Source organism: Neovison vison, chromosome 1 (assembly GCF_020171115.1).
Source record: "Neovison vison isolate M4711 chromosome 1, ASM_NN_V1, whole genome shotgun sequence".
NCBI lineage: Eukaryota > Metazoa > Chordata > Mammalia > Carnivora > Mustelidae > Neogale > Neogale vison.
This window is the reverse complement of record NC_058091.1, coordinates 22,548,964-22,564,355: the sequence shown is the minus strand read 5'-3', so window position 1 is coordinate 22,564,355 and position 15,392 is coordinate 22,548,964. Positions and strand designations below refer to the sequence as shown.

Sequence of the window (15,392 nt, the reverse complement as noted above, 5' to 3'; positions counted from 1 at the left end):
CACTCACTTACCTTCTGTTTTAATCATATGTTCAACTTTTGCCCATTTAAAAAATTGGATTAGAATTCTATAGGTATTATGAAAGTCCATTGTAAGGTAGATAATATAATTCATACTGAATATTAAGATCTTAGAAGTAGATTTCTGTATGAAATCTTAGATTTCATATAGAAATTTTAAGTATAGAAATTTCATATAGAAATTGCACATAGAAAGTTTAGATAAGATTTTAAGATCTTAGAAGTAGATTTCTATATATTCTATATATAAATAAATATATTTATATATCTATAAACTTTAAAGTTTAAATAATATTTCCATCCTTCTAGGTTCTACTTTGCTTTTCCCTCAATATGATTGTATTACTTTATTCCATGCCAAAAAATATTATCCACATCATCATTTTTTTAATGGATATACAGTATTCTATTAGACGAACATATTAAACTTTATTTAACTGAAATGCTAATAATGTATACTAAGGTATACATGTTTTTGCTATTATAAACTAGGCTATGATAAACACGGTTATGTATGTATCTTTTATAGTTTCTTTAGGAAAAATTTATAAAATAAAATTGACAGTTCAAAGGATATGTATGGACTTTAGGCTCTTACATAGTTCTAATTGTGATCCTTAATGGTTATACTCTCACCAGCAGTGTAGGAAAATGTATTTCTCCCCATCCTAGCTACACATCAGTATTGGGTGTTAATAGTGATCTTTGAACTCCAACAGTGAGATTGACATGGCATCTCTCTGGTTTTTTTGGCACCTCTCTGGTTATCAGGGAGGTGATAACCCTTTTCTCATGATTAGTGGCTACTCTATTGTAGCTATTATTTTGTGAATTGCTTATTTGCTATTTTTTCCATTGGGGGTTCATCTGCATATTGATTCATAAGAGCTCTTTATATTTTAAAATTATAATTCTTTAGTCTGACACATACTATAATATAATATGAAATGACAAACCACAGAGTGGTAGAAAATATTCATAAAGCTTATTATCAAAAAAGAATTTGTATATAGACAATATAAGGAATTCCTACAAATAACATGAAAAAAATTTTCAAATGGGCAACAGACTTGAAAAATACTTTAAAAAGAGAGTATCTGAATGGCCAGTAAACAAAAGAAAAAATGTTTAACCTTGTTATTTTCAGGGAAGCACAAATTAAAACCATAGTGAGATACATCTACTAGAATGGCTTAAATTGGAAAGACCGACCATAATGAAAGTTGGCAGGAATATGGACTAACAGAGCTCTCCCACACTGCTGATGGGGTTATAAAATTGATAGAATTAGTTTGGAAATCAGTTAAGCATTATCTATACAAGTTGAATGTATGCATAGTCCATGTCCCAGGAATTTTACTGCTAGATATTATCTCCAGAATATATAAAGATATCAAGTGTGCCCCAGGAAATAGGTGCAAGAATGTTTATAGCAATATTATTCATAATACCCAAACTGGAATCAATACAAGTTTCACAAATACTCCAATGGATGAACAAATTATAGTATAATTCAATCAAGAGAATATACTTAAAAAAAAGCATGAACTGTAGCTATATGCAGTAACATGTATAAATAACATTCGTAAATATCACAATCATAATGTGAAGTGAAAAAAACCCAGGCATAAAGAACAGAAGTTGTTTAAGTCTAGAAAGTTAAGAAAGTGTGCAAAACTAACCTGTGGCATTTAGATGCACCCTCACATGGTAAAACCACAAAAGAACAGGAGGGAATGCCATAAAAAGTTTAGCGCAGCAGTTACCCCTGTGGAAGGGGTAAGAGGACTGATAATGGGAGAAGACATGAGGGGGCTTCCAGGGTGGTGACCATTCTTTGACCTGGGTGGTGGCTATCTGGGGGTTTGTTCTGTGACCGTTCACTGAGCTTCACTTTCCTGTTTGTCATATTTTACAAAAAAAAAAATTAAAAGCAAGTAGAAGAAGTTACCCCTGCGTTCAAAGGAATAGCACTTGAAATCCGTTCACACCCCTTCCCAGGGCTGCACTGCTCTGATGATGCCTTCAGCCCCATCATCTTCGGCCTTCCCCTTCTTGCTGTCCGCTTCAGCACTCCGGCCTTCACAGAATTCACTCCATTCCAATCCCTCACGAACTCCATGGGCTCCATCTTCTAGTCATATCCCCAGTCTGCCTGCTTCTCACCATGTCTCCTGCTGTCATTCTCGTCTAAACTATAAATAACTTCTTTTGACTTTACTCAGCACGGAGAACAGGATCCATGAGGAGAGAGGCCAAGGAACTGAGAGGCCAGGGTATGTGTCACCAAAGAGGGGCGTCTTTGCAGGTAATAAGAATGAAGATAGGACTGACTGTGTGGGGAGAGGGACCCAGAGCTAGGAGGACCCAGGAAACAGGAGATGAAGGGAACCAAAATAGGTCATGGTTGGCACAGTCTGTGTGACATTAACAGTCGAGTCTGGGGGCTGTTGGAAGCAGGGAGAGACTGTGGTCTTGGCAGCCACAACAAGCAGCCAGGAAGAGGTCTTCCCCACTCCCGGCCCAGTGGGACAATTACCCAAATGACAGTGCAAAATTAAGAAAATAGAGCAATCCTGTGAATCCCAGAGCCCTACAAATTTTAATCAAGTATAGATAGGTAGCTAGCTAGCTGGGTGAGTAGTTACCTTTCCTTTGTAATTTTCTGCAAGCAGATGGCAAAGCGTTGTTTTCCCTGAAGACTGAGGCCCAAATATGAACACTTTGAATGGTGGTGCCGGCATAGGTGGAAGAAGATAGGGACGTGGGTTCAATAAGAATGTTTTTAATGCTTCTTCTGATGAAAGACAGTATATTTTACCTAGGAAACTTAAAATAGGCCATAATCACAAACAATTGAAAAGAAGTATGGGCAGGTTTTAAAATTAAGTTTTGAAAATCTTACTTACCTCACAGAAAAATCTGGCAATCCTGGGAAAATGTTACCTTCTTTTAGAGTCACAGGACATGTACGTCCCCACCGGCTTCTCTGCCATCTGTATCTTGGTGCAATAAGTTTATAAGATGCAAGAGTACGGAAGAGCTCATCCTATTGGTAACAAATACGACACTAAAAATGTGGGCATAGTTTTGCTAAAATTAACAGTATTAACTATTTCCTTTCTTATTTGATGGTGCCTTACTGTTTAAGAGATAATTTGGAATGCAAATTCTGGCTTTTTTCTTAATAGCAACCATTCTGGGTGGCTGAGTCGATTAAGCATCTGCCTTTGGCTCTCACCACCTTATCACAGGTCACGATCCCAGAGTCCTGGGATCGAGTCCGTCATTAGGCTCCTTGCTCAGTGGGGATTCTGCTTCTCCCTCTGCCTGCCGCTCCCCCTGCTTGTGCTTTCTCTGTCAAATAAATAAATAAAATCTTTAGAAAAATTGCGCACTCTGTACTTGCCCCAAATTTAGTAAGACAAATAGTTTTCTGTTTCTAAGACCTTGTTTTAAATTTTACCAAGCATTTTCCATTTTAAGGTAGATAGACTGTTTTTTTATGGTAGGTAGATAGAGTAGGTAGGTAGATAGAGTGTTTTTTTAATTCTCTTTTTTTGTTATCTGATTTGGAAAAATTCCTTTTTTTTTTTTTTTAAGATTTTATTTATTTATTTGACAGAGAGATCACAAGCAGGCAGAGAGACAGGCAGAGAGAGGGGGAAGCAGGCTCCCCGTTGAGCAGAGACAGCCCGACTCGGGGCTCGATCCCAGGATCTTGGGATCATGATCTGAGCCAAAGGCAGAGGCTTTAACCCACTGAGCCACCCAAGCACCCCAGATTTGGAAAAATTCTTATTGAAAAGGTTTGGGGTGCTTGGATGGCTCAGTGGGTTAAGAGTCTGACTCTTGATTTCAGCTCAGGTCATGATCGTAGGGTCGTGAGATAGTGAAGATTCTCTCTGTTTAAGGTTCTCTCTCCTTCTTCCTCTGCTCCCACCCCCACTTGCATGCTCATGCAAGCTCTCCCTCTCTAACAGAAAAAAGAGAAAGAAAAAAGAAAAAGTTTGAAAATGTACCAGATTCTTAGCTAATCTGTTATTAAATAGCTCAATATATACAGATGGCTTTCTTTTTTTTTTTTTGCATTTACTTAGCTCTTTCGTTCTTCTTAAAATATAAAGTCTCCCTCAGCAGTCCTCTGTTGGTGACCTCCAGAGATGTTAAGAACCACTTCTAGAGATTGCAGATTGTTGAGCAGGGGATGAGAGGAATGGGGAGAGAGGGCATGGTGGGCAACTGCTGGGGGAAAAGGGTCCAGGTTGGCTTTCTCCAGCCTTCAGATGTAGATCTCACATGTATCTGCTGGCTCCAGAACTGACTGTGGAGGACAGATGAGAATTGGAGCTATGGTTTTGTCTGGACCACTGTTGCATCAGAGAGCAAAGATCATGCACGCTGCAAGGATGCGGCATGAATGTCCGAACTGAAGGCTGAAAGAAGTCGCTTAATGTTCAGGAAACTGTCAATGCTTAGGGGAGTTGCATGAGACAGAGAAGCCCCTTGGTGGGCCACACTGGGCTACCACCTTTCTCCATGGAGTCTACAATGAACTAGGGACTGAAATGGAAGAAGTCAAGTCAGGAATCCGTCATTCTTTCCTCATCATCCTTATTTCTTGTCCAATCTTGGGAAAAGTGTTTGACTAGCAGACAGTGCGCATTTTCTCAAAGGAAACATGTTTAAATGGCAAACCATGCTCCTCTCTTGACCTCAAGCCCCTGAGGCCACATATCTAGTAGGTGCTGAGGGGTGATGAGGAACAGACCTTTCCAGTGAGTTTGATACTACAGTCTAAAAGAGCTCAGGACTGTCTCTGGCTAAACAAGACAGACTGAACACATGTATTTGTATTTGCTGCTTTCCCAAAACTTCACAGAAATGATAGCAGAGAATGCAAAAAGGAATGACCTCACAAGAACACAGAATGGGAGGGGACACCAGAGGAGCTGACAGTTGACCATCACGGCTACACGTTTTCATAAGCTAGAAGACAGAGAGGTGGTGGAAATGGACTTAAATTGGAGAAAAGTGAGGGCTCAGTATCTGTGGTGGCAGGGATAGGTGTGAGATGGGCTGGGGGAAGAGAAACAAGTTGATTTACTCTGCAAAATCCTAGAGGGATTCGAGACCTGTTGACATCATTTACCTCTGAAGGGGGTGACAGCAAAAAACCAGGGGACTGGTTGAAAATGGCAAGAGCTACTCCCCATTTTCCCCAGTAGGCCAACTTTGCCTCAATCCTCCTCCCACTACTTCTCCTTTCATCAGAAAACTGGAGGCTCACCTTCTGGAAAGATCTTGTGAGGATCTTGTGAGAGGGATACAGCCAGGCAGGAGAAAGTTGGCAGCTACAACCACTATACTCAAGCTCTCCTTCCACTTGAGCCTCTTGCTGAAGAACTTCTGGACCCTTCTATGATGCAGTAACTGAACAGTTAGTGCCCAGTGCAAAGGAGATTCTTCAGCTCTACTGCCACCTCTGTCACAGTTGGGTGAAAGTCCCTGCCTTCCATCAGCTAAGTCACCAGGCCCAGTACAAAATGGAAATGCTAGGCCCTTGTTCTAAATCTATAAAAAATTTCATTAAACGAACAGTGGGGCTCTTCTCAGGATAGGATCCTGCGTGACTGCATGGGATGCTAGGCCACAAAGCCAGTTTTACCCAGCAATACAGCTCTCAGATATTCTGAATATTATCTTGGTTCTGGAAACTTCACAAGCATCATCTCAGATAATCCTTACAATAGCCCAATGTGGTAGGGGTTATCATCTCTTTTTTAAAAAAATTTTTTAAAAGATTTACTTGTTAGAGAGAAAGAGCACAAGGAGGCAGAGCAGCAGGTAGAGGGAGAAGCAGGCTTCCTGATGAGCAAGGAGCCCAATGTGGGGCTCAATCCCAGGACCCTGGGATCATAACCTGAGCGGAAGGCAGATGCTCAACCGACTGAGCCACTCAGGCATCCCTATCATCCCTTTTTTAATGACTGAATAAAGGGAAAGCTACAGATCTGGTAGGCTTTATATCTGTCTGATTTGAAAATCAGTGCTGTTTACCATCTACTGTGCTGGGTCCCAACCTGACACTATCCTTCCTCCCACCACACTCCCCCCGTCCCTCACCCACATAGCTCCCCACTGCCCAGCAACAACTCATTAGATGTTACAAGGTTCACTCTTCACGAGGAAGTTTGAGTTCACAATGAGGTCTTTGTGTCTCTCTTACCCCTTCAAACCAGTGGATCCCATCCCTGGTTGCACAGTAGAATCTGCAAGGAGGTTTTTGGGTTTTGTTTTTGTAATTGTGGTACAATATACATGACATGATATTTATCATTTTAACCAACTTTAAGTGTACAATTCAGTGGCATGAAGTACATTCAGTGTTGTGACCATCACCACCATTCATTTCCAGAACCTTTTCATTAACCCAAACAGAAGCTCTACACCCATTGAACAATAACTCCTCATTCCACTCTTCCTCATATAGGTAGAATCATATTTGTTTTTTGTTGTCTGGCTTGCATCACTTGGCATGTTTCCAAGTTCCATCCATGGTTTAGCATGTGTCAGAATTTCATTCCTTTTTAAGGCTGAGCAACATTTCAGTGTGTGTGTGTGTGTGTGTGTGTGTACATATATGTATATATATCACTGTTATCCATTCATCCTTTGATGGATATTTGGGTTAATTTTACCTTCTGACTATTGTGAATGAAGTGGCTATGAAAATCGGTGTACAAGTTTCTGTTTGAGTCCCTGCTTTCAGTTTGTTTGGGTATATACCTAGGAGTGGAATGCTAGGTCTTAAGGTTAAGTCTGTGTTTAATATTTTGAGGAACCACCAAACTGTTTCACATAGTGCTACGTCATTTTATCCATCAATGATGCATAAATATTCTAGTTTCTCTCCATCCTTGACAACACTTATTCTCTGTTTTTGGGATACTAGCCATCCTAACAGGTATATAGTAGTATTTCACTGTAGTTTAGATTTGCATTTCCCTAAAACTAGTTATGCTAAATATCTTTTCATGTGTTTATCAGCCATTTGTAAATCTTTGGAGAAATGTCTACTTAGGTCTTTGTGCATTTTTTAATTGGGTTGTTTTATTACTGTTGAGTTGTAGGCATTCTTTAATTAATCTCTTATCAGATATATGATTCACAAATATCATTTCCCATTCTGTGGGTTATCTTTTCACTCCATTGATAGTGTCCTTTGATGGATAAATATTTTTCATTTTGATGGAGGCCAATTCATCTATTTTTTTTTGTTGCCTCTACCTTTTTTGATACAGTTCCTATATTTCAAAGAACTTTAGACAGATGTCTTTCAGCTAAAGGTAGGTGATTTTTAGAAAACCAATGTAATGGGAAAGTTTAAAGCAATGATTCCTAGCCCTGACAGTGGTATCATATAGGAAGCTCTTTAAATATATTAATGTCCAGATCAGTTAAAACAGAATCTGGAATAGGACTCCGGCATTAATTAGAACAGGATATCAAAGTTATATCAAAAGTTGATCAAGTGCAGGTAGGCAGAGAGGCAGGCAGAGAGAGAGAGAGGAGGAAGCAGGCTCCCTGCCGAGCAGAGAGCCTGATACGGGGCTCAATCCCAGGACCCTGGGATCATGACCTGAACTGAAGGTAGAGGCTTTGACCCACTGAGCCACCCAGGTGCCCCGAAGCCGTTTTTTTCTTAAATAAAATTACTTTTTTATTTATAAAAAAAAAAAAGTTGATCAAGGTTGATCAATCAGGTTCCCTTGGTGTCCCAAACTTTATTTATTTATTTTTTAAAGATTTTATTTACTTATGAGAGAGACAGAGAGAGAGAGAGAGAGAGAGAAAGCGCAAGTGTGTGTGGAGGGGGGAGGGCAAAGGAAAAGGGAGAAGCAGGCTTCCCACTGAGCAGGGAGCCCAATGTGGGGTTTGATCCCAGGACCCTGAAATCATGACTCGAGCAGAAGGCAGAGGCTTAACTGACTGAGCCACACAGATACCCCTCAGTGTCCCAAACTTTAAAGTAGGGGTTCTTAAACTTAAGTAGGTATAGGAATCCTCTACGGATCTTGTAAAAAATACATTTCTAGTCCCATCTCCAGACATTCTAGTTCAATCAAACTGGAATCTGAGCCTAAGGAATCTGTATTTGTAGGATGCTTCTTAGGTGATTCTTTTGGAGATGATCTGAGTTGTCAGGGAGAAATACTGCTTAAGGGTTATGAATAATGACCACAGTATACACAGTCATAACTTCTGCCCTTTCATGAAAAACAGGGAAGTCATCTTTAGTCCTCTATATTATGAACTATAACCTTAGGCCTATGCATACAACATTTTTTTTTTTTAAGTAGCTTCTATGCCCTGTGTGGGGCGTGAACTCATGGCCCTGAGATCAAGAGTCACATGTTCTACTGACTGAACCACCAGACACTCCCGCACACAATAATTTCTAAGGACAAATTTTCTACCTGGGAAATTCCCCCAGGTTTTACAGATACTTTAAATTTTTCCTCTGATGATGACCTAGATGAGGAGGCTTAGCACAGAGACTCTAATCAGGCCTACCTTTCTTCCTCTTTAGCACTAGACAACTGAAGTCCCAGAACATACTGCAACTATGCTTAAGACATAAGGATGACCCAGTCCAGGATCACGGAGTCACTTCTTCCTTCAAAGATTATTTTATTTGAATTACGGTATCTATTTATGATTCTCATATTTGTTGTTCAATTTCTTTTTTTTTTAATAAAGATTTTATATATTTATTTGACAGAGAGAGAGATCACAAGTATGCAGAAAGGCAGGCAGAGAGAGAGGGAGGCAGGCTCCCTGCTGAGCAGAGAGCCTGATGCGGGGTTCGATCCCAGGACCCTGAGATCATGACCTGAGCCGAAGGCAGAGGCTTAACCACTGATCCACCCAGGCGCCCCTCAATTTCTGTTCATAGAGGTGAAACCAAACTTCTCAGAGTGGATCACATCCTCCAATTAAAGGCCTGAGAATGGGGGATCTGAATGCATCAGTTAGGTAGGCGTCTGAATCTTGGTTTCAGCTCAGGTCAGGATCTCATGGGTGGTGGGATGGAGTCCTGTGAGGGACTTCACACTCAGCAGGGAGTCTGCTTGAAGATTCTCTTCCCTTGCCCCTCCCCCAGCTCGTGCTCATTCTCTCACTCTCTCACTCTAAAATAAATAAAATCTTATTTTATTTTATTTATTTTTTTTAAAGATTTTATGTATTTATTTGACAAAGAGAAATCACAAGTAGATGGAGAGGCAGGCAGAGAGAGAGAGGGAAGCAGGCTCCCTGCTGAGCAGAGAGCCCGATGCGGGACTCGATCCCAGGACCCTGAGATCATGACCTGAGCCGAAGGCAGCAGCTCAACCCACCAAGCCACCCAGGTGGCCCTAAAATCTTATTTTAAAAAAAGGCCTGAGGGGCACCTGAGTAGCTCAGTAAGTTAAGCAGCTGTCTTTGGCTCAGTCATGATCCCAGTCTCCTGGGATTGAGCCGATTGAGCTCCCTGCTCAGCAGGGAGTCTGCTTCTCCCTCTCCAGCTACTCTGTGCTTGTGTTCCCTCTCTTGCTCTCTCTCTGTCCTGAATGACAGGAACCTTAAAAAAAGAAAAGTAAAAAAAGGCCTGGGAGCTTTTTTAGCACTTAGCACTGTCACATCCATAATACATCAGTGTCAGGAACACAGTAGTTATTTTAAAAATGGGTTGAATGAAGGAAGGAATAAAAGAGTGCTTGTAGAGTTGAGGGCTTTAATGTCTTTGCTTCCTTTGGTGTTGCAAATTTTAAAAATGAGCTTGATTTTCTTTCTCATTATTCTTGTAGCTAATTGTTCTGATTTTATTGTCTTTGTTTCAAAACTTTTTGTACTGTTCACAAAAATATTGAGCTAATATTATATCTTCTCCCTAAAAATTAAATCCGTCTTTATGAAAGGTACCCTGAAATTCCTTTTATACTTTGGAAGGATACATTAAATTAAGGTCACAAAATGCAGTGAAAAGATAGACTTTCCAACAGTCAAAAAGAACTTACATTTTCCATTATGTCAGTAATTTCTTCCTCTGTGCTCTGCAGTTTAGTTAAAACAGCTGCTCTTTTTAGGTTCAGATATTTAAGTCGGTCCATAACTGTCTAAATTTGTTAAAGAACAAATATTTAAATATGTTGACATTTGAACATCTCAAATATTCTGAAGTAATAAGCTTATGCATGGAATACTTCCTTGCTTCTACCTTCTGGTGGTTTGCTGGCCATCTTTGATGTTCCCTGGCTTGTAGATGTATCACTCTAATCTCTACCTTTGTTGTCACACAGCCATCTTCTCCCTAACTGTCTGTCTCTTCTCTTGCAAGAATACCCGCCATATTAAGTTAGGGTCCAGCCTAATGCAGTATGAACTCAGCTTAACTTGTTTATATCTGAAAAGATCCTATTTCCAAATAAGGTCACAATCATAGGTACCGGAAGTTAGGACCCCAACATATCTTTGGGGGGAACACAATTTAACCCATAAATTCTGCCCTCTGGTCCCCAAATATTCATGTCCAGCTCTGTGGGGCCTGTTCCGGCAGAGGGCATACAGCCATGTCAAGATGGAGGCAGAGATCGGAGTTATGCTGCCACAATCCAAGAGATGTCTGGGACCACCAGAAGTTGGAAGAGGCAATGTCTGATCAGCCTCTAGAGGCTTTGGAGGGAGCAGGGCCCTGCCAACACCTTGATTTTTTTATTTTTAGCCACCAGAACTATAAGAAAATAAGTTTCTGTCATTTTAAACCACCTAATCTGCGGTACTTTGCTATGGCGAATTAGAAACTGACAGGGACACCTAGCAGAAGGATATGAAATGTTGACTCTGAGGTGAGAGATGGTGCTTCGACAAAGTTCTGATGGAGAATGTTAATCTGTGGCAGATTGTATTATTTGTTCATAATTTATCTTTCCCTCCCTTCACATGTTAATTCCCTAGCTCACTGTGGGTAGAATATACTTCCCTAGCCCACTGCTATGGCGTTTCTCCATGTAACTTGTTTTGGCCAATGGGATGGGCAGAAAGGTCAGGACTTTTTGGGAAATGAGGCCTGGCAAGGTTTGGCAATGTTCAACCAGTCCTATCGGAGCTTCTGCTCTCTACCTTGAGAAAAGTGTGCTTGTGTTGTAAAATACAAATTCTGGATATATTTCAAAGCAAAAGCTTACTTGGATGTGGGATGTGAGAAAAAGAGAAGAGCAGCTTGAAGAGTAGATTGAACACTTAGCAAGAAGGGAAAACTGTGGGAGGAGCATATCTGGGGCAGGTAGATCAGAGGGTTTTTCCTGTGCACTTAAATCTGAGATAATTACTAGGCATCCAGTTGTATATACCAAGTAGCAGTTGATTATATAGGCGTGTAATTCAGGGGAAAGTTGTGGGATAGCAACATGAATTTAAGAATTTACCAGCATTTAGTAGGGCAGACAGAGAAGGGTGCATAAGGAGTGAGCCCCAGGATTCTCCAGCTATAGAGGTGAGAGATGTAGACTGTCCAGTGAGGTAGAATGGAGTATATTCCTTATTTAAAAAACAGCTTCACTGAGATACAATTCATATATAATTCACCCACGTAAAGTGGGTGAGTTCCCATAAAGTGTAGAGTTCAGTGGTTTTTAGTATAGATTTGCACAACTATCACCACAATGAATCTTGAACACTTTCATTACCCCAAAAAGAAACCCTTTACCCATTAGTGGTCCCTCCACGTTTATCCTGAGATCTTCCATTGTGGGAAACCTCAGCCTAAGCAGCCACTAGTCTATTTCCATTTTGATAGGTCTGCCTATTTTGGACACTTTATATAAATGGAATCATATGATATGGGGTCTTTTGTAACTTTTCTTTTACTTAGTATGTGTTCAAGATTCATTCATGTTGTAGTGTGTACCCAAACCTCATTCTGTTTCATTGCTGAATGATGTTCCAGTGTACAGACAGACCATACTTTACTCTTCTATTCATTAGTATATGGACATTTGGCTTATTTCTACCTTTGGCTGTTGTGAATAGTGCTGCCATGAACCTTCATGTATGTTTTTGTTTGAACACCTGTTTTCAATTATTTTGGGTATATATATCAACAAGTTGATTACTGAGTCATGTGGTAATGCCATGTTTAACTTACGGAGGCCTACCAAACTATTTTCCAAAGCAACCGCACCATTTTATAACCCCATCAGCAACATATGAGGGCTCCAATTTTTCCACATCCCCACAAACACTTGCTATTGTCTGGTTTTTGTTTGTTTGTTTGTTTGTTTTTGAATTTTAGCCATCAGTGGGTGCGAAGCGATAACTCATTACAGTTTTGGTTTGCATTTCCTTAAGGACGCATGGTAAGCATTTTATGCTTATTGGCTATTATTTGTTTTTACTTTTCTTTGAGGCACTTTTTGTTACACAGAGATTTTAAATTCAAATGTAGTTTTGATTTAAATAAGGACAGAGGAATATGTATAACATCATATTTTAAGAGTCAAGAGGAATTTTCTAAAAGTAAGCGGTGCTAAAATATAAATACATTTTTAATGTTTATTAAAATAAGTACAACCCAGTCAGTAACTTTTTGATTTTTCAAACCTTGGGATATTCTTACGAACATTGCACTTACCATGAAGAGCTCCTCTGGGGGTTTATTTCCATCTAGCTCAATGAGATACTGGGAATTATGTTCAGCCATTACTTCCTGCAGAAAATAGAAAACTTATGGTCCAGGATCATTGGAAAAACTGAACATAAGATCAGAATCTTAACATACTATGAAGAAATCTTTAAAGCTAAATTGTTTGCTTTATACATAATATAATGTATATTATTTTAAGTGCTTTTTTGAAAAACACTAAATTAGTCTTCTTATCATGAATTTTATTCTCTTTCTGATTTTTTTCTTTTCAGTTTTTCTTTACATTGATGTTTTAGAGTCCTTCCCAATAGAAAATGTTCTGGGACACCTATCTCTCTGCATATATTCATAGAATAATTTCTACCAATCTGATAACTAAAAATGAGATTGGTTTGTTTTACTTTTTATTCCTCTAGCTATGGGAGAGGTTTGATATTTAAATATCCATCTCTGTACACTGACTAACCATAACATCTGTGCGTTTTTTATCTGATTGTTTCTTTTCCCTAAAATTCATGGAAAGTCTTTAAGCTATATCAATTGTAAATATTTTACCATTAGTAATAAAAAAAGATTTATCTTTTTGACTTTATGTAATCTTCTATAATATAAAACATTTTTATAATAATATATATCCATTTTCATTGTTTCTGGATTTCCTTTCTTGCTTAAATTAAATTTTCTCTATCTCAAGATTATATTAATATTCTTCTAAATTTTCTTCCACTATTTTTTGTTTTTAATATTAAAATCTAAAATTCACTGGATTTCGTTTTTGTACATTGGCAGTGTTGAACTCTATTTGAACCCTGTATCCCCAGAAAGTAGGGAGGGTTGAGAGATAAGACCCATCTCTATCCTTCCTCAAGGATTCAGATAAGATCTGTCTTCATCCTTTTCCACCATTCCCTAAGACTTGAGGATGTCTCCCTTGTTTACCTGCCTCCATAAAGCCCCTACTTCCCCCTTCCTTTTCCTTGAGATATTTCTCAGTAGTGAATGTTCTCCCTATTAAAATAGTCTGAACAAAATCATCTTAATTGTCCATAGCATTTTGTTTTTCACAATATTATGTGAGGTTGGGTTCTATTCCGGTGAATAGTTTTCTAACTTTTTGAACCTTATTTTAATTATGCTTCATTTCCCCCTCAGGGCTAGCCACTTAAGGAGTTTGCAGGATATTTCTGTTTGAAGGAAGTAGAACATTATAGATAGATATGCAAAATACTCTTAAGAAGCTATGTTTAAAGGCCAGGAATAGAAGAAGAGGTAGGGAGCAATAAAAGTCATATATAAGAAAGAAATTAAATTTGGCTCCCCTCTTGGGGGCAAACAATGAGAATGAAAATGATCCACTCATTGGTCTATAAAAATATATAGGCTTTATAAAAGAACATGAAACAAATCCTTTTAGTTTCTCTATCAGAATGGAAGGGCAACTTGAGGACTGTTTTTTGTCTTTGTAGTTCCTTTGCTCAGCATGGTGTGTGACCAAATACCCAAGTCTGGTAAATGTTTGTTGAATAAATCTCCAACACAAATTTGGCAGAGTCTGCCCTGGACTTTTAATCATATAAAATATGCTCTTCACATAATTGTAACTTTAGTAATCATATTTTTAAAATGTTAATTATTTTAATTAAAACCTTCTTATTCTAATACGTAATGGCCTTGATCGTGTTTGCATATAATCAGCTTTGAATGGGATAACCATAGAAACCAATCTGGGGATAATTCTGTAGATTGCAATTTAAATAAATTAACAATTCCTTTTAGAATAAAAGATGTGTCTTAAATGCACATTTGTTTTGATAAACCAATAAATTATGGATTGAAAATGTTTTTACAAAATAGTCTCTTAACAGGGGTTTTCCAACCTCCAACCATAAATAAATACCTCTACTGACTTTTGAAAAATGTAGTTCATTTATCACTTTTCAACAATACTGCAGCTTTTTATTTATTTTTTATTTTTTTTAAGAATTTATTTATTTATTTGACAGAGAGAGATCACAAGTAGGCAGAGAGGCAGGCAGAGAGAGAGAGGAGGAAGCAGGCTCCCCACTGAGCAGAGAGCCCAATGCAGAACTTGATCCCAGGAGCTCCTACTGCAGCTTTTTAAAAAGTCAACTAATTCTGTTCTGTAAAACAGCCTTTGGAATGGAAGTCTTATTCTAATAGCATTTTATCAAAATTAAGTAGTAGAGAATCAGATAATATAAAGGATGAAAAATGTGAAAGCTATTTAACCAGTGAGAGAACACAAATATCAGTATTTCTATTTTTAACAATATATCTAGTTCTTACTTCTAAAGAATGAAGAATTATTTCCTTATAAAGTTTCACAATGTTTTCAATATTTTCCAAATAATCCTCAGGTCTCTGAACTATATGTTGAAGAATTTCAGCCACCATCTGCATTTCTGCAATAAATGCCTAAATGGAAAAAAAGAGATTTTCAAAATCTTCACCTTAATGATTACTTAATTTAGAAGCCACACCTCTCTCTCATTACATCTACATGCCTAAAGATGAATGAGAAGCAGATAGAAGGGAGAGTGAGGATTTTTATTTAAGAGACACTGAATGCCCCAAGGGTGAAAGTAAGATTGAGTCCAGCATAGTTGAAGACTAACTGGAAGGCCAATGGAGCAGCTGGAACACAACGAGCAAGTAAGGCAAGACAG

The 15,392-nt window shown here is 38.6% G+C and overlaps 1 protein-coding gene across 1 annotated transcript in view; it reads right to left on the bottom strand.

Annotated features, from left to right (window-relative positions):
• The window catches only part of AK9 (adenylate kinase 9), a 117,565-nt gene that overhangs the window by 87,521 nt on the left and 14,652 nt on the right, over positions 1-15,392 (bottom strand). Inside the window, exons 7-11 of the mRNA XM_044244454.1 lie at positions 15,013-15,141; positions 12,694-12,768; positions 10,082-10,180; positions 2,930-3,069; positions 2,669-2,849 (exon numbers count right to left, since the gene is read on the bottom strand). Of these exons, the coding sequence (XP_044100389.1) occupies positions 2,669-2,849; positions 2,930-3,069; positions 10,082-10,180; positions 12,694-12,768; positions 15,013-15,141 (624 nt within the window). The remainder of the gene's footprint in view (positions 1-2,668; positions 2,850-2,929; positions 3,070-10,081; positions 10,181-12,693; positions 12,769-15,012; positions 15,142-15,392) is intronic.